Here is a 19213-nt window from a genome sequence, read left to right as displayed (position 1 = left end):
CCACCATAGGGATGATGATATTTCCTTGTTCGCTCACCCTACTACAAAAAGGTTCCTGAAGGGACTTTGAAATCTCCACCCTCCCCGGAGGCCTCCTCCTCCCTCATGGAACTTGGATCTGGTCCTACAAACTTTGACTCATCCCCCTTTTGAGCCTTTAGCGACGGTAACATTGCACTTACTTACGGTCAAGCTGGTATTTCTCCTAGCCCTCACTTCAGCTCGCAGAGTGAGTGAGAGAGCAGCTTTTATGGCTTCGCCGCCCTATACGGTTTTTTCGAAAGAATCGGTAACGTTGAGGACTCATCCAGCGTTTATTCCAAAGGTGTCTTCTGAATTCCACATAAACGAACCGGTAGTTTTACCATGCTTCTTCCCAAAACCCCATACCTCAACGCAAGCAGCACACTTACATACCTTGGATGTGAGAAGAACGTTGGCGTTTTACATCGACAGAACACGGGGTTTTAGGAAAACAGACCGTTTGTTAGTGTCAGTGGCGAGTCACTCAAAAGGACAGCCTTTAACTTCTCAGCGTATTTCCAAGCTCATAGTGTTGTGTATATCTATGTGCCACTCACTGCGAGGGAAGCCTCTCCCCTCTCGTCCCAAAGCTCATTCAACTAGGGCAGTTGCTGCTACTACGGCCTGTCTCAGTGGGGTGTCCTTTTGTGACATTTGCAGAGCGGCAACATGGTCCTCACACGCGACTTTTGTGAAGCACTACACCAGAGTCGATCAGTTTACTTCAGATTATTCTGTGGCTACAGCAGTACTGAATCGTGCTGGTAGTCTGGATTCCGGAGCGCTTTAATTCTGTTCTGTGTACTGCTCCGGAGTCACCTAGCGTGGAGCACCCACGGGGCCACTCGAAGAAGAAAAAGAAGTTACTCACCCTGTGAAGTAACGATTGTTCTTCGAGATGTGCCCCGTGGGTGCTCCATGACCCGCCCTTCCTCCCCGCTCTGGAAATTTCTTCTTAATGTTCTTACAGATGAGCGGATGAGAGGAACTGACGGTTGCCGGCTCACGCGCGGCTGATCAAAGGTGCGAACGCTATCCTGGGGAACCACGCATGTGCGAGCCGGCGGAGCACGGCTATGAAAAGTCTCCGAGCCGCGGCGCCGGGACAGGATCCGACACCTAGAGTGGAGCACCCACGGGGCACATCTTGAAGAACAATCGTTACTTCACAGGGTGAGTAACTTCTTTTTTTGAAATAGTTAATTTGAAATAGCTCATTTCGAAATAACGCGTCTACAAACAAAATGCATTTCGAAATAGAGTGTCCACACTGAGTGGACTCTAAATCGCATTTAAGGCTGGCCAGAACCAGTTCTGGCAGTGCACCAGATCAGGACTTACTGTGTGAGGCTGCTGTCTGAGGCTATCTGATATCTGTGCTTAAAGGGACCCCTCCTGGGCAGCCAGTTCTCAGGTTTCCCTGCTTGCTTGTCTACCTCAATGAGGGACAGCAAAGCATTTTGTCTCTGCATGCTCTGGTTGCCCTTACTCAGGACATCACAGCACTCTGCAACGTGGAGCCAGAGCTGCCCCTGGGCACTCTGGTGCTTCTCTTGGACGCTTTGCTGCGAGCCTGGCTGCACTTTCCGCAGGCTGCTATCCGGGAAGTCCATTGGGGGGCTGTCAGTATCCAGGAGGCCCTGCAGGAGAGCTTCCATTCATTAGGAGCACTAAGAGCCTCCCTGGTGTGCCTCACTGGGGGCTTGTGCCTCATTCCTCCCTCACATCCTTCCACTTACCCCTCCCTAACCTCCCCTCCTGGTGTCAAATAAAATACACGTATTTTCGTGAACACAAACTCTCTTTATTTAACAAAACTGAGGGGGGGGGGGAGGGAATGAAACTCTGGTGAGACTGGGGAAAGGAGGCAGAAGAGGGGGAAAGAGAGGGTGGGAGAGGGGAGGGAAAAACCTGGGAGGAGGGAGCTGGAAGGGGAAAGCAAGGGGAAGAAGAGGGAGGGGAAGCTTAGGGTTGAGGGTCTCGCCAGACCAACTTGATTTTCATGCGAACCTGCTCCTGAGTTTGCATGTGGCCTTTGGTGGCCAGGCTGGCAGCTATCCTGCCATAGATGGCCACGTTCCTCCATGTAGTGCGGAGATCATGGACGTTGGGGGTATCCCCCCCCAAACCTGAATAAGGTCCATGATCTCCACCCTGGACCAGGAAGGCTCCTGCCTTCTCTGGGCCCTGGCAGGGTCCTGGGAGCTAGCAGACTGCTCCTGGGGGGCGGTGGAAGACTGGCTGCCAGTGGCTTGCTGGCTCATGTTTCGGGGCCACTGGGTCAGGGGCAGTGACTGCTGGCCCTGGGCTGGCAGGCTTGGAGCTGACACAGGCACTGTGGCCAGAGTCTACCCCTTTAAGGGCTCTGGGGAGGTGGGGATGGAGTGGAGTGTTCTTGGTTGTAGCTAGAGTGGCCACCAGGGCTCCCTGGGAAGGCTAGAGGCCCCCTATTTAGAAATAAGTGTCTACACAGTACTTATTTCGAAATAGCTATTTCAAGTTTGGCATTATTCCTTGTAGTAGGTTTACCAAATTCGAAATAAGCGTTCCACTATTTCGAATTTATTTTGAAATAGCGGTTTGGCTGTGTAGATGCTAGGAAAATAATTTCGAAATAAGGGCTGTTATTTTGAAATAACTTTGCTGTGTAGACATACCCAGTGATTGTGTATGTTCATTATACGAAATGTATCATGCACTGTGTGTTAGCGCCAGAGAATTTTCATTAGCTTGTGCTTAAAATCAAGGTATAAAGTTTTGAACCACCATTTCTACCTCTCATGTTTTACTGTTGGTCATCAGAGCATACTGCGAGTTGTTTCTTTGTGACCATGCAGTAAATACTTTGCTTGAATAAGTACCGAATGGTATTCATTTGGGGGCTTTTCTTTTTTTGTTTCTTTCTCTCTTAGGGTATGTCTAGACTACAGGCTTTTGTCGACAGAAGTTTTGTGAACAGATACTGTCGACAAAGAGCGTCTAGACTACATCCAGTTCTGTCGACAAAGCAAGCTGCTTTGTCGACATGACAGTGTAGATGCAAAGGACAGTGTAAATGCAATAACGCCTTCTGTCGACAGAACTCTGTCGACAAAAAGCGTTATTCCTTGTAGAATGAGGTTTACAGCCGTCGACAAAACTGCTGAGTTCTGTCAACATTATGTCGACAGAACTCAGCAGCAGTGTAGACACAGGTATAGTTTTGTCGACAAAACCCTGTAGTCTAGACACACCCTCTGTTCAGAGTGCTGCCCAATACCGAAGGAACCTATGCCTGGGTTTAAACTGTTCAGGGTATTGCAAACTGATACTTGTCAGCGACCCTCCTTACTGTTTCAGATTCTTTGGGGAGGGTCACATCAAGCACACACGTCCAGTGCAGCAGCTGGAGCTCTGGGCCCTTTAGAATCACCATGGGAGCCGCACACAGCGTGTTCTGGGCTGCTATGAGGGCTAGTGCTGGCTGGCGCAGCCCCACCCCCTTCAAGAACGTGGAGTTCCCTCACACACACGCACTGTTGAGGGGCCTAGCAGTCCTATCAGCTCCCCTGGATTCAGAAAATGGCAGTGGAAGGAAAGTGGTGCTGTTTTCCTCATGACAGTTCACCTAGTGGTTAGGGCACTCGCCTGATATGTGAAGAACCAAGTTTAATTCACCCCACTCTCTTAAATGGAGAAGGGATTTGGACTTGGGTCTCCTACATTGTAGTAGAGTACTTTAGCTATGCAGCTATGGAATATTCGGATGTGGATTGTTCTCAAATTCTACTGTTGAAGCTGTTGCAAAATTTATAAATAACTAAATAATCATTGGAGCATGGACTTGAACCTGAACTCCCATATCCTATGAGTGTCCTAACTACCAGAATATGGAATTATTCTCATGCTCTTTCCCTGGCCTCGGTATTATCCATTCAGATTCATAGACTCAATCCAGAATGTCACACAGCTCAGTGGCTAAGACATTGCCCTGAAATGTGGAAAAAACATGTCTAAATCCCTACTTCACACAAGGGAAAGAGAGGAACTGAATTTGCATTTTCTACATGTCAGGTGAGTGCCCTAATCATTGGGCTAAAAGATATAAGGGCACCACCTCTCCACTCTCACCTCTAGCTATTTTTTAATCTAGTCGTTTGTTTTTTGTCAAAATGCCCAAAATCTAAAATGAAAAATGTTGAGTCAAAATTAAATGTTTTATTTTGACTTTTTTTGGGGGGGGGGGGGGGTTGGTTTGTTTTGATTTTTTGGATTAGGGAAATCTATTCTGGGAACTCAGTACAAATTTATGAATAGTTTCATGTTGACCAAAACTGCATTTTCTCCCCCAGGATGTTGTCCATCTCTAATTATAACTGATAAATATGGCAACATCACTTTTCTGCTAGATTCAAGTTGGTATGGTTCAAATTATCTGGAGTCAGAGACAGACTGAGTGACATTTTCAAAAATAACTTCTATACTTAATTTCTGAAATGTTTGGAGAATTTTGCATCTACATTTAGAACATCTTCTCCATCACTGAGACTTTAAGTCAAGATTGGATGCTTTTCTAAAAAATATGCTCTAAAATTATTTTGGGGAAGTTTTATGGTCTGTGTTATACAGAAGCTCAGATTAGATGATCAGAATGGTCCTTCTGGACTTGGAAACTGAATCTATGAGATGTGGCATCCTTGAAGACTACAGTCAGTGAGGGGCGAGTCCTGGGATGCGTTTCTTAAGACTTCCATTGTGAACTATTTTAAAAAAGCATACACTTTTGTTGTAGCTGTGTTGGTCCCAGGATATTAGAGAAACAACATGGTTGAGAGCATTTTTATTGGACCAGTTTCTGTTGGTGAGAGAGATGTAAGCTTAAAAGCTTGTTTCTCTCACCAACAGAAAGAAGTTGGTCTAATATAAGATATTTACCTAATTCACCTTGTCTTAGTTAAAGATAAGTTAAAAAAAATATTAATGTTACCTGTGAATACTGGTTTTGGGACTGCTTCGGAAAATGTTTTTGTGTTTTGATTAGGGTCGGAATTTGGCAGATCTGCGTCGGAGCCAGTCTCGAGGGACTTTCACCATCAGTACTACCCTGCGCCTGGGAAAGCAGATTCTTGAGTCCATTGAGAGCATTCACTCTGTGGGATTCCTGCACAGAGACATTAAACCAGTAAATTTCTTCTTAACTGAAAACCAGTAATGAATATGTGGGCCTTAGTTGACAACATTAAGAAGAAAGGACAGCATATTAGATATTAATCTTAAGAAGTCAGAAGGTGCAGAGAATTAGATATGAATCTGTGAATCTTCCAAGATGGCAATAAAAAAATTATTTAGTGTCAGATTGCAACTGGTTTAAATGGCAGTTGTCCTCCAAGTGCTCTTCAATTATGACTTTCATTTGTCATCTGAGAAGACCTTAAAATGGGCAATTACTCCCACCACAGAATAAAATATGATTAGTGATTATTTGGACTATGGAAGCAAACTCTTAACGTAAGAAATCAAAGGGAGTTAATCTTTAAACCTAGGAAATATTTGTAAGAGTTTTATTTTTTTTATTTTTGTGGGTTTTTTTAATCTACCTGAAACTGCTGTATGTTTTTAATGTGTTTTTTTTTTTAATTTATTCAGCGGAAATGCTTTTTGTTTTTAAAAAAACTGATAGTTAAATTTGTCATTTGGACTTTGTGTTAGTATTTTTCTTGACACCAAATTTGTAGGCCTAAAAGCATGTTTCAAAAATGATTTTTGAAGTTTTAAAGAATTGTGAAAAATGATTGGCCATGTTCTTTGCTTGCCTCTTAAGGCAAGCCAGGTACAAATTTCCGCTTCCTGATAAGTTCCCTGATGTCAAGGAATCTGTGTGTGCACTACTGGAGGAGAAATCTGACAAGGCACAGAAAAAGAGAAAAACAAAGTTATGAAATCACAGTTATCTTGTCAAATGGATTTTATAAGAGTTCATTCCCTCTCTGTACAGCTGTTACAATGCATTTTTTGGCACTGTCTTTAACACATCTCAAAGCCAAATTCTGCTGTGGAATTTCTGTTATCATCCAAGTTTGATGTGGCAAGATTATCCGAGTAATTTTCCTTGATGTAGTATTGCTTATCTATTTTTCCTCCAATCTCAATTGCAAGCCTCTCTCACTGCAGTCTTTTGATGAACAAAAAAATTTGTCGGTCTAAATTCACTATCTGGAAATGTATGCCTGTCTTCCCTTAAGAACCTAATTTTGAACACCTCCCTATTGTCCCTGTTCTTCATGGAAGGAGAAAGATAGTAAGCATACCTCAGCCTATTTAGATTGGCTATGGCCCATGTTTCATCTTCATTATAACAATTGAGGAGTGTGGTTCCTTCCTTTTGCTGACATCAGTGGAGCTGACGTAGTGGAATGTTGAGAAATTTTAGGAAAAAAGGCTATGTAGAGAAAACCCAAAAGTGAAACTCTGTGGAAGCAGGTTTTGAAAGATAATTAAAATGAATGTTAATGAGTTTTCAAAGTGTATTGCCTCCACAATACAACTCGTTTGTGTTTGAACATTTTTCTCTAGGCAGCCAGAAAAAAGGAGGGGGCATTCTGCATCCCTCTCTTGGCATATGCAATGTCAGTATAATGTGTTCTTTTCTCCAGAGTGAGTGGATTATGGGCAGATGTGAAAATACAGTAGGAAGGACAGAATGATGGACAATGTCATTCATTACTATGTGTATGTTAATTACGTACACTTTTTTTGTTTCTTTTTCTAGTCGAACTTTGCTATGGGACGTTTCCCTAGCACCTGTAGAAAGTGTTACATGCTGGATTTTGGCTTGGCACGACAGTTTACAAACTCATGTGGGGATGTCAGACCGGTAAGGATTGTTTTTTTACAGTTATTGTAAACAACTGTTTATTTGCGGTGATAATACACCAGAACCTTTCTGGAGAAGCGTCTGTGTCAGACTGACCTGATACAGTATGTAATTTTGGTCTACTATATTCCAGAACAGAGATGCTATATGCTCTAGTGGGAAGTTCAAAGGATAGAAAGCCAGGAAGAATCATGGGTATTTTCTTTGATCTAAGAAATAGATGTATTGTGCTGCCTTGAGCAATACTTGAATGCCTTGTACATCAATTTTTCTGTCCAGCTGGAAAATTAAGCAAAAAGCGGAACTTTGCTGAATAACAGATGTTATATAAGAACTAAACATTTCAAGTTACAGAAAATAATATAGTGGAGTAAAATACAAACAGTACGTTGAAAACATACAGTAATGTGGAGAAGAAAGAATTGGGTGGTACGGTAGAATGAAATGAAATACAGCTAAGTTTAGTTATATTGCCATAATAAGTGCAGTAATTTTCAAATATGAATTAGAAATTGGTGAATTATTATGATTTGAGAGATCACAGATACAGGGATCTGAATACAAGCATCACAATAAGTACAGTAGAGCTTCTCTAATTCACTGTTGATTGGGAGTCCATTGTGAATTCCTCAAGTTTCCAAATTGTGTAAGTAAGTGAACACAATGTATGGTGATACATTACAAATTCTAGTTTATATCTTTAACCATTTTTTGGTTTTAATGTTTATGGTAGTATTGAATAATGCAGTCAATATTATGTAGTATATTTTGTACATGTAATGAAATCTGAGTAATAGGAACATTCTCTGTCTATAGTATTTACAATTCAGTCTTGGCTGAGAGGTGGGGCATAATGGCTATTTTTTTGTGTACAAATTCTGAGGTGTGTGGATTAGCTAGTAAATTAGTGAGGTTCTACTGTACTCTATTCCTTCAGTCATAATGCTGGACATTGCAATGAAAACAAAGAGCAGGGGAGACCACAGAGTGGCTGCAGCTGTTGCAAAGGTGAGCCAGTAGTTTTTTATTTTCACAAGCTCTTGTCTTTTTCTGTATGTCTGGTGTTTATGGTTGTTTTTCTGATTTGTGATTTTTTTAAATGAATTCTTGAGATTCTGTAAGTTCAAAAAAATATATCCACAAATGCTAGTATTTTCAGGAAAATTAGAGAAATTCTGTATTTTCTGTTGTAAATTGTTAACACGTACATGTTTTTCTTATAAAACCCCATTTTGTTACCTCTGGTTTTCATTGTAGTGCCGTGCAGTATAACTGAAGTAGTCCTTTAATTAATTGTAGTCTAATTCCAGGCTTTTCTGATGGTGTAATGCATACTGGCAAATATATAATCTACAAGGAAAATTCACACTAATTTGTTTGTATCTTTAGGTTAAATCAAAAGTCCTCTCTTCAGTGCTGTATAGTTATTCTTCTGATTTTCAGTAGATTTCCTTATGTTTCCCTAAATATATTTTACAAATAATCTTGGAGATATTAAAAAATTCTCCAAAAAATTAGAGAGATATTTTAAAAATCTAATTAAATATAACAATAAAAGTTAATATATATGGGTCTGTCTAGACTACATCCCTCTGTCACCAGAGGCATGTAAATTAGACTACCCGATATAGTCAATGAAGCCGGGATTTAAATATCCCCGGCTTCATTAAAATAAAAATGGCCGCCGCACTGTGCCGGCTCAACTGATCGTCGGCACAGCATACAAGTCAAGATGCGGATCAGTCGACAAAGGAAGCCTTTGTCAACCACTCCCTTATACCTCGTGAATGGGTTAGGGTATGATGGAATTTCAAAACTTAATTATTCAAACAGCGTTATAATAAAACCCCTACATTTAAAATAAGCAGAGAGTTCAATACAGGATTATTGGAACAGGAATATAAACAGAAGGTACAGGAAGGCTGGAGAGGAAGACCTTAGGGGAAAGTAGAAGCATTATCCTGTAGAAAGACCATGTTAAGAAGCAAGGAGGAAATAGGAAACTCACCACATTATCATACAGAATTGTTTTGGCGAGTTAAAGACCATTGGCTAACTCCTAATACATTGGACCAAGGCAGAAAAGCACTGCAGTGTTGAATATACTTTTAAAATAACAGCATCATCTAATTTATTTCTGTTTTTCGTGGGACTCTTTCTAACTTATTGGTATCCCAAAGATATTTAAAGATGGGCCTTAAAACCTGGGACACCACCTCACCCTTTTGTATTTCTCAGAAGAGCCAGATGTCACCTCTATCTCCTCTGCTTCTGCTGCCTTAAGCTGCTAGCATTTCTGACAACATTTTGTCTCTGGATCAGTATTAATGACTCCCACTTTTGGGTCTGAGGAAGTAGAATGGATTGGCAATGCGGAACACCTTAATCCTGAATAACAAGAAGTGGCTATATACCTCTCCTCTTCTTTAGAGGATAATGCCTTCTCCACATGTAATGATTTCAGACAATTTCAAGAGCTATTGGGACATATGGTTGAAGCTCCTGAAAGATTCTGTCTGACACCATCGTGGCCACCCCCAAACAAATATCAATACCCTGCCCCAAAGCATGGATATAAGAGTATTTTAACATCATTCTGAGAATGATTGAACTAATTTTGTTAAAGGTAATATTTAAATAAATCTGCATGAAGTAGACATCTGGCATGAGACATTTCAGACCAAACAATTAAAATTTGGAAAGTTATAAGGAATTGAAACAGGGGCTTGTAATATGAAGTATCAGGCAGCCCTATCTCTGGTGTGTCTGCCTGCACTGCGTTTGCCTCTGTTTAATACTGACTAACTGGTGGAGCGTAAACGAACCTCTGAAGATTGCAGCCAAGCAGAAAACCATTTCAGAGCAAGCTTCATAGCAGTTAAGGGTAGAGACTTTTGGGCCAAACTAAGGGAAACCTCTATTAGAAAGAATTTGTTTATGTTGAAAGTGGAAATGAAAATTAGTTCAGTCCAAAGGAACTGATCAGATATCTTTTCCAGTACCTACTCAGTATTGTTCAGTATTGTTTTTGTGGTTGCACCCAAAGGTCCTAAGCAGGCTTAATTGTATTGGGTACTGGACAAACAATGAAGACACACTCACATTCCCCTTCTGTTCTGAGATGTGATTTGTCCTTTTCATATGTGTTCACTTTTTTTTAATTGTATCCTTTGGTATATATGGCTGTGACTATTTTCTTCCACTATTTGATCTGAGGAAGTGGGTCTGGCCCATGAAAGCTCATCATCTAATAAACCATCTTGTTAGTCTTTAAAGTGCTACGTAGTCCTGTATTTTGTTTTAGCTACACCAGACTAACACGGCTACATTTCTATCACTATTTCACATCCCTAATGTGAGTTTGGCTCCCCCTCTTCTTTAGTTTCTGTTTCTATGTGTTTAACAACACAAATCCTAAATGTCAGCTTCTGCAGCTACGCTTGACTGCCTGGCGTGCTCCAAATCCAGTTCTTTGGAAATGATTCTTCTTACCCATCCTATTAATTTAATCACGGGATCATAATAGCAGATCATAGACTCTTTTTGTGCAAATTTTACAGCATATTTGCATATTTATTGCAGTTTATTTTTTAAATCCTCCTCCTCTACCTTCCTGAAATAGTTGTAGCATTAAGATAAAAGCTGCTGCAGGCTTCTGTAACACATTAAATTCTATAGTAAAGAGATGTAATTAAGGTGAAAATTGCTCCTGTTATATTTTAGAAATCTGCCTTACCATAGAAAGCATGAAACCTTTCTTTAATACTGACTAACTGGTAGTGTAAGCATAAGATTTAATTTTTTCTATCTTTATGTATATTTTTTTTAATGTTGATTTGATCATCATCCATTGTATTTCTCCTGTTAAAACCAGTGCTCTACATTCAACTGAATGAGCCGTCATTTTGATCTTTTATATTGTGGTTCACAAAGAGATAAAATAAGGGCAAAGGATAATGTGATTGTTGTATTCCCTTCTGCTTCCTAGCATAAGTACTGAACATGACATAAATAATAGTAAGAGTACACTTACCCTGGTTCACTTTGCCTTGAAAATGTAGCTTTGAACAATATGATGCAGAACTGAGATGATCATATTTGTCAAGGAAAATATATTCTTTCAGTCAAGAAAATGGATTTTGCAAAGAAAAATGCTCAAATGTATGATTCTATATTTTAGCAAAGAAAGTAAAATAAAAAACACAAATTCAGTTTCTTGTTAGAAGATGTTAGGATGCAGGATTTCGGGAATGCTACAAGTTTATATCTTCCCAGTATTTGTAAGCTTTGCCCTTTTAAAATAATCTTGTCCCTTTGCAGCTACCAGTAGTTATCACCATCCTCATGTGCATCCATGTCACTGTCATCTGCTGGCCACTAGATTCCTCCCCATCAGCCTTCCTTACTGATTTCAACTCCTGGCTCTCCCTCTAACTCTCTTCATAGTCTTCCTCACTGATCATTGGTGACTTTATTTCCATGCTGATGACCTACCTGACCTCTTGGCTGCATATTTCCTTACCCTCTCCTCTACATTAGATCTACAGACCTAGTTCAATGCTTCCAATGACAAAAAGGATCATTGGTCAGTTGACTTGGTCTTCAGTAAGTGCTATTGTCTCTCTGATTCCCTGTCTGACTAATGTCTGGTCTCTTTCAGCTTCACTCATCAGCCACACCATTCATGACCTGTAAATGGTTTTTTCTGTGACTTCTACTTCAGAATCAATGATGTCTTGTCCGCTCTCAATCCTCTTTTTCCCTGCCCTCTCTGCCCTTTTTCCTTTGATGTTGTGAATTCTTTTCATGATTCACTGTTTGCCATCCTTGAGACTGTTGCCCCTCTATCTCATCAGAAGTCTGTGCTGCCATCCCCCATCCCTGCCTGACTCCCAGCATCAACGTCCTCTGCTCCTCTAGAGCATTTCTGATAAAAAATATATGAGGAGGCTGATTTCCTCCACTACAGATTTGTTTTATCCTTCGGTTCAGTCATCTACCTAACTAAACAACTGTACTTTTTCAACTTAATTAAATTCTACACTCTTGAACAGAGCTTTCTTTCTTCACCTTTGACTCATTCCTCTCTCTGTAGAGGATCTTGTCGACAGACATGTACTGTTTGAATTTTTAAAATTTAAACAATGTTAATAGATTAAAGTAAGTTTTAGGTCTTAATATTGGTATTATAATTTCAAATTTAATTTAAAATAGATTTATTTTTAAAAGGGAAATACCACAATACTAAGGTTTAACATAGAGGAACTTCTTTCAGCTAAGTAATTCTGAGACCATTAAGAGATGTATCAATAAAACTTTTCTGTAATCTGACATTTGTACGACTTGTGCTTTTTATTGTGTTCTTGGGGTGCCTTATGTGGATAATCTGTTTACAGGACTGTTGAGCAAACAGTCGTTTAGTTACTTTCCGCTCCAATGTGACTTGCTATTAGGAAACATGATATTTCACTTTTGGATTAGATTATCTCAAATTATCTCCATTCCATTTACAGCAGACAAGAGCCACTGTGAATGATTCTGAGGGATGCAAAAAGAGAATTCCAAGGAGGATTTCTTGGTGGATAAACAGTTTGACATTTGATAGAATCCAATAAATCACTGCTATAATTATTAACTCTTCTCTTCTCTTCTATATATTCCTTCATCCACAATCTTTCTTACCACCACATGTCTATTTTCTTGTAAAGCATAAAACAACTCCTGGGATTAACTCCAGGAGTTAGCAAACAGCAGTTCCTCATAAATTGCTGATGCAGAAGGCACTGATGTGTAGCTATCTGTGGAGCAAGTGAATTAATGACATCTCCATTTGTCATCCTGATAGTTAGGCTTTCCTGACTCACTTAGTCATAGGCCTACCTTCTGATCTCCTGTTTGGGTCATTCAATTCATCTGATTCAGACTTTCAGTACAATGTATGACATGACACTGAAATAGCTGAAGAGTTTACCCATACTTGAAAATGGGAATATATTGCTACATGCTCAGAAATCTTCACATGCTTGTTGACTATTTAAAAATCGAATATTAAATGTTCTCCTTATTCCTCACAATACTCAAAACTTTCATTCATATCTCTTTTGTTTTTGTTTTATGGCTTTTAATTCAAGTGATATTCTTTTCCTGCTTTGTATCTGATATAGGCTTTGTGTGCTTATCTTTCTTCTTATGACATCTAAGGGTGTACATCTAGACTACTGGGTTTTGTCGACAGAAGTTTTGTTGACAGTATCTGTCGACAAACTTCTGTCAACAAAGAGCGTCCAGACACATTGAGTTCTGTCGACAAAGCAAGCTGCTTTGTCGACAGAACCCTGTAGTCTAGACGCAACCCTACAGGCAATAACACCTTCTGTTGACAGAAGGTGTTATGCCTCGTAAAATGAGGTATACCAGCGTCGACAAAACTGCTGAGTTCTGTCGACGTTATGTAATGGACATAACGTCGACAGAACTCAGCAGTAGTGTAGATGCTGGTATAGTTTTGTCGACAAAAGTTCACCTTTGTCGACAAAACTCAGTAGTCTAGACACACCCTAATAGTTTCTCATAACAATTTAAATTCTGTTTTCCTAATCAGTTTCCTGTTTCATGCCTCAAAGTATTTTTCACTGCAAACCTTGTTATTCTACTCTCTATTAATGTACAGATGCTTCCTGTATTTTTGTTTTTGTATATTTGTGTGTATATTCAATAATTTATTATCAAGTTTTTTGTGTTTAAAAAAAAACATTCAAAAATAAATGTTATAGCATTAAAGAGAAGAGTTCTTGTATTCCATGCGACTCTCTGGATGTAATTTTAAATCTAACATTATCCCAAGTGAGCCAGGGAGAAGTAAAAGTTTTAAAAAATTATGGAGACGGTTGTTGGCTGAAAGGCTATCTTGCTTGAATAGAACTGTTTTGCTACTCTCTTATTACTCAGCCTAAAATTTATGTTTAAAGCTGAGTGCCTGAAATATCTGTAAAAGGAAGTGCATCCCACTTGCTCACCACTGAGACTCACATGCTTAATATTATTACATTATTAAATCAATGAAGACAATTTTTATGTATTCCAAGTCCTATGTTTAGGTTTGAAATTTAAACAGTTTTGATTAAAACTGATTATTGTAATAGATCTCTACAGTATTTTTCTCATCTGATTAATTTTCACTTCAAAAACAAAAAAGTTAAAGCTCTTTACAATAAAGAGCATTTAAAGAATCCTATTTTGCATGTTAGAGTTGCTCTGACAGAAAAATTTATAAAATGGAGAACGTTAAACATTTTCAGCCCTGTTTTATAGTTATTACCCTACATTTGTTGAGAGAGTGACAGTTTTTAATATTCTGCTGGATTTTTGTGTGTGAGTAGATCTAGTTTTGAACCAAAAGAGTTTCCATATCTCACTGACTTTATAAAATATTGGTAAAAATTTGCTTGTTAGTAATGAATCAGTCTGATACATACGACTTACCTCAGAAATCAACATGTATTGTATATTTGTAGGACTGTAAAAGAGGGAGGAGATGTGGGAAAGAGAGGTACATAAATAACTCCATTACTAAAATGGCATGGAATCTGCTATGCTTACACCTATAGCAGAGTACAGATGTATGAATAGCTTATCTGGATATATTTTCCATTTCTATTTAATTTGGTTAACATTGCTTTTTTCCTAAACAAATTGGAAGTCTTGCTCCAGTGTATTAGAACAAATCCTATTATTGTTAGAGTTTTTATTTATAATGCATATGTAAATATTATGCCATCTTGAAGAATTATATAGTATCACCATTTGCAACCTTACACTGTGTATGCAATTACCTGTTTGTGTCATATCAAGTAGAGTGTGCGCTCAATTTAAGAATGTTTTTAAAAAAATAAGGCAATATTCCAAAAGATCCTTGAAAAAGTATCCTTCCTGTTAACATGTGGTTTATTTACTATTTTGGTCTTTAGTTTATTTATATGAACATACATAGAGAACTAATGGAATGTTGTTGTAATGGTGCGCTGTCAATGTGTACAAATACCAGATCTATCTATAGATTTTAGATATGTGCATCTATCTGTCTGTGAGTCTGTTTGTTCAAGAACTCCTCAGAAATTATAAGAACTAGAACCACTAAATTTGGTATGCAGCTTTGTCCTTTTCCTAATTTAAAGCAAGGTCAGGGTTTGGTTATGCCAGATAAATGGGAAGTGCTGGCCATCTGACTGTTCTTCAGAAAGTGGAAAAGGGAGGGGGCAGAAAGAGGAGGGATACAATACTCACAGTCACCACTGTGAGTTATACTGTAGAGCAGGAGTGGGGAACCTATGGCCCAGGGTCCAGATGCATGTCCCGGCTTGCCTTGATCCAATCCCCAAGTCTCAGGGCTATCCCCCAGCATTGGAAACCCTGTGCTGACATTCCAGCTCCCCCCCGCCACCCTGCTGTAGAGCTGGAATACACAAAATCTACTAGACTGGGTCCACTGGGCCAGTGGTGGGCAATAATTTTTTGCCTGGGGCCACACCAGAAGGGGCAGGGCCTCAAATAGAAGGGGCAGGGCAGGATGATTGCTCTGGGGGTGAGGGAGTCCCTTTGAGACCTCCCTTCTCACTAAGCACCCATGCGCCTGGTGGTGGGAGGAGACTTCCCGTGTTCCCTTACCCCTAGGCCAGTCGGGACCTGGGGGTGAGAGAGCATGTGAAGCCTCCTCCCACCCTGCCAGGAGTGCGTGGTGCTTCTAAGTGCCGCGTGCTCCTTACAGGGTGGGGGCAGGGCGGAGGAAACTGCACGCTCCCCCCATCCTCAGGATCTGATTGGTGCCTTCTAAGTATTGTGCGCTTCTGGCAGGGCAGGAGGAGGCTTCACGTGCTCCCCTGCTCCCAGGCCAATTAGGGTCTGAGGACAGAGGGAGTGTGCGAAGTTTCCTCTAACCTAAGGTTGCCAGGTGTCCAGTTTTCTACCGGACAGGCTGCTATTTGCACCCTCTGTGCAATGTCCGGTATTTTCTGAATTTCTGGCTGGGCGCCGGATAGAAGCCTGGCGGGGGTAGGGGAGCGACTGGGAGGCAGGGATTGGTGCTGGGAGCCCTGTGGTCACGGTCAAAGGCGGGGTGGGGCTGGATAGGACGGGGGCAGTGGCTGGGACTCCCAGCCACTCTCCCTGCCCAGCTTCTGCACACAACCAGAGGCTCCCAGCGCCAATCGTGGCCCCGCCTGGCTTCTACAAGCAACTAGAGGGAGTGCCTGCTGGGGGCGTGGCATGTTGGACTCGGGCTACAGCCAGTGGCTGCACCCCCTCTCTCCCCACACCAGCTCTGCTTCCTGCTCCCCTTCCTCTGGCCCCCCCTCCTCCCGTCCAGCGGCCCCCAATCCCCTCTCCCCCCGCTCTGCTTCTCGCCCCCCCCTTCCTCCCGGCCAGCCCCGTGGCCCCCGATCCAGAGCCTCCACGAGCTGAATCAATCAGTTTGGCAGGTTGGATGTGGCCCGTGAGGCCCTTTTGCCCATACCTGCCCTAAGCTCTGAGGGGAATTTGGTGTTCCCTGCTTCTGCTGTACAGTGACCGCTACAGGGAGCGGTCAGCAAGGCTGGAGCTTGCCATATTGCCTGCCACCAGACCGGATAAATAGGGTGTCCCTGCCTGAGAGCCCTGGCTGCCACCCCCCATCCGGGAGAAGAGAAGAGAGAGTCACCTGCCGCCACCACCTCCGGACCAGAAGAGGTTAGGGGGGAGGGAAAAAGCCCCCTGCCAGTCCCACACTGCCAGCCCCCTACCCTGAAGGAAAAGTAGCATCATGTTTTGGTTGAATACTGACTCTAAGCATGAGGTGTTCACATAACACATAAAATATCTAACAATACCTGAATTTCATGTTTCAGGCAACTACAAATCCATTTAAATCTAGAGGAAACAAGTTATCTAATACATTTCTATGAGCAGTCCCTTGCAGAAAGCAAAATCCAGTCTTGACTGTCTACTGATGCAACAGAGAATTAAGAACACCACAATAGCAAAATTCTCAGCTCTGACATCTGCTGTATCTGAGAATCTGCCAGCAAATGCTGTAAATGCTGATCCTTACAAAAAGGCTCATGAGAAGACAGCTGTGAACATAAATGTTTAGATTTTTTAATTACTATGGAAGCAATTAAACATCTGTTCACATAGGATTTGTGAACATGTTATTCTACTCATGTCTTTGAATAAAATGCCATTTATCTTTGTTTACTGCTTACACAGGATTTGGCTTTTGGAGTATATCTAACAAACAGCCTTTTATCATCAGTTTTCAACATTTGTGTATCTGAATGCAGATACTACTGTGTATATATAACGAGGAAATAAAAAAGATCCTGTACAGACTAATGCACAGAAATGTGTTGGTGCAACTTCAGATCAAGCATTAAAAATACAGAGATTTACCCACACTTTAAAAACTTAGAAATAGACTTGACTTAGATGGGAAATGATAATAATTAGAGGGGCTGTTCCAGTTAAATATTCTTATGAGTAATCACTCTTCAAATATTGCGTTCAGTGTTTGAGCAAATACAACTATTAGTTTGTGGCCTTTTTGATACTCAGTTAAACACATAGACACAAAATGCTAAAATCTTGAAATGTATATGCAGCCTTATGATTCTCCTATGACTTGACTTTCCTAAAATATAGAAACTACCATGATCCAGAGTTCTTTGGAGTTTGTGTTGATTTTCTCTAAAGAATATTCATGAATAAAAGCAGATTAGACACAGACTTAATCCTGCTTATTTTTGTTTTCTATGCCTTCTTTCTATACCTTTTTGAATAGACTCGTGTGTTTGAGGATGCCTGAGTGATAGACCATTCCGCGTGTCCCTGTCCCACCTGTACAAAAAAAGGGAAAAAGACGATAAGTAATTTCAAAAGTCACATTGGGCATTATGGGAGAAAAACTGGCAATACTAGAATGATAACTTAATAAGAACTGAGAAAAGAAAGCACACATACTGGTTGCTTTGGATGAGAAGATCGTAAACCTTTACTTGTAGACGTTAAAACAGATTCAGTAAAAAGGGCCAGTTCCCACTTCAAACAACATTTCATTTGTTCTCTTAACATTGTACTATATTTAGGGGTGTGGGTTTTTTTAATATAAAAGAGAACATTTATACGGGGCACAGGCTGCTAAATCCAAGAAATGGTTAGAGATGGATTATCTTTATATACTTGAGGCAAGGGAAAATTGTCCCAGGAAGACTTCTGAATTGTTTAGGCTTTTATATTCAATCACATTAAAGCAACTATTGCTTTTAATTCTAATAATATAGTTATATTTCTTTTGTAAATTAAATCTTGATCTAATTGAAACTGGAGAATTAGTTTTATTTATTACATTTGATATTGTACATAAATGTGATGACATGGCAGTGTGTCAGCTAAAACCATTGTCATGTGTTGAAAACTTACACAGATCCTAGGATCTGACCTTTAGAAATGTTGAATGCCCACAACTTCAATTGAAGTAGAGTTGGGAGGTGCTCAACAGCTCTGGAAGTTGGGGTCCTTATATGTAGCATAGATGTCATTGGTATGCTTAGATTGACAAAAGCAGAGCTAACTACTCATGGGTTTCCCTTGCTGCTGAGCACAGCTGTAGTAAATATTTAATTTTCTAGGCAAGCTTTGTAAACAGTCATCCCTCTACCCCCAGCAAGTGTTGGCATAACCAAAATGTACAAATATTGACCTTACATTAAGAGCAAAATCCTTAGGGAGGTCATAGGAAATGGTTGTCAATTTTTTCTACAATTGTTGCATGTAGTCACAATAATGGTGTTTAGTCAGCTCAAGAAAACGGCAAAATAAGTCAATATGTTGTTGGTTTTATTAATATGCAGAAAGACAATGCCTACAATGAAAAGAAAAACCTGCAATGCATTTTCTACCATGAATGATGGGGTTAAAACTAAAATCATACTTTTAGAGATGAGGTGGAAGTACAAATTCACTAAGACAGTAAACATTGGTTATTACAAGCACAGTGTTAAACTGCAAGCAGACTACAGTATGTGAGAGAAATTGTATTAAACAGCATTACTCATTGGTAACATAAAGCTCTTCCAACTGGTAGTACTCTGGATTAAACTGAAACAATTGGCTAAAAGATGTTAACTAGTCCAAAAGGCAGTTCTTCAAAACCTAAACAAAAATGTGGAAAGTATGTTGCTTCAAGATACAGATCTGTTTTTGCATACACTTTGCTATGGATGTTTCATCCTGGTGACATCATGTCAAACAACATATCATTGCTGACATTTACTTTTGCAGTCTCTCTGTCAGTAATATTCTGTTGGC

The 19213-nt window shown here is 40.3% G+C and overlaps 1 protein-coding gene across 7 annotated transcripts in view; it reads left to right on the top strand.

The window, feature by feature from the left end:
* The window catches only part of TTBK2 (tau tubulin kinase 2), a 174163-nt gene that overhangs the window by 76195 nt on the left and 78755 nt on the right, over nucleotides 1-19213 (top strand). For 6 of the 7 annotated variants that reach the window (XM_025190893.2, XM_075927247.1, XM_075927244.1 and 3 more), the window contains 2 exons: nucleotides 5045-5185; nucleotides 6773-6877. In XM_025190893.2, coding sequence (XP_025046678.1) covers nucleotides 5045-5185; nucleotides 6773-6877 — 246 coding nt within the window. Of the gene's footprint in view, nucleotides 1-5044; nucleotides 5186-6772; nucleotides 6878-7814; nucleotides 7886-19213 lie in introns of those variants that run through there. The other variant, XM_025190897.2, reaches the window with a different exon arrangement.

This window comes from Pelodiscus sinensis, chromosome 4 (genome assembly GCF_049634645.1).
Source record: "Pelodiscus sinensis isolate JC-2024 chromosome 4, ASM4963464v1, whole genome shotgun sequence".
Classification (NCBI taxonomy): Eukaryota; Metazoa; Chordata; order Testudines; family Trionychidae; genus Pelodiscus; species Pelodiscus sinensis.
The sequence above is the reverse complement of the archived record's forward strand: the minus strand, read 5'-3'. Positions and strand labels throughout refer to the sequence as shown.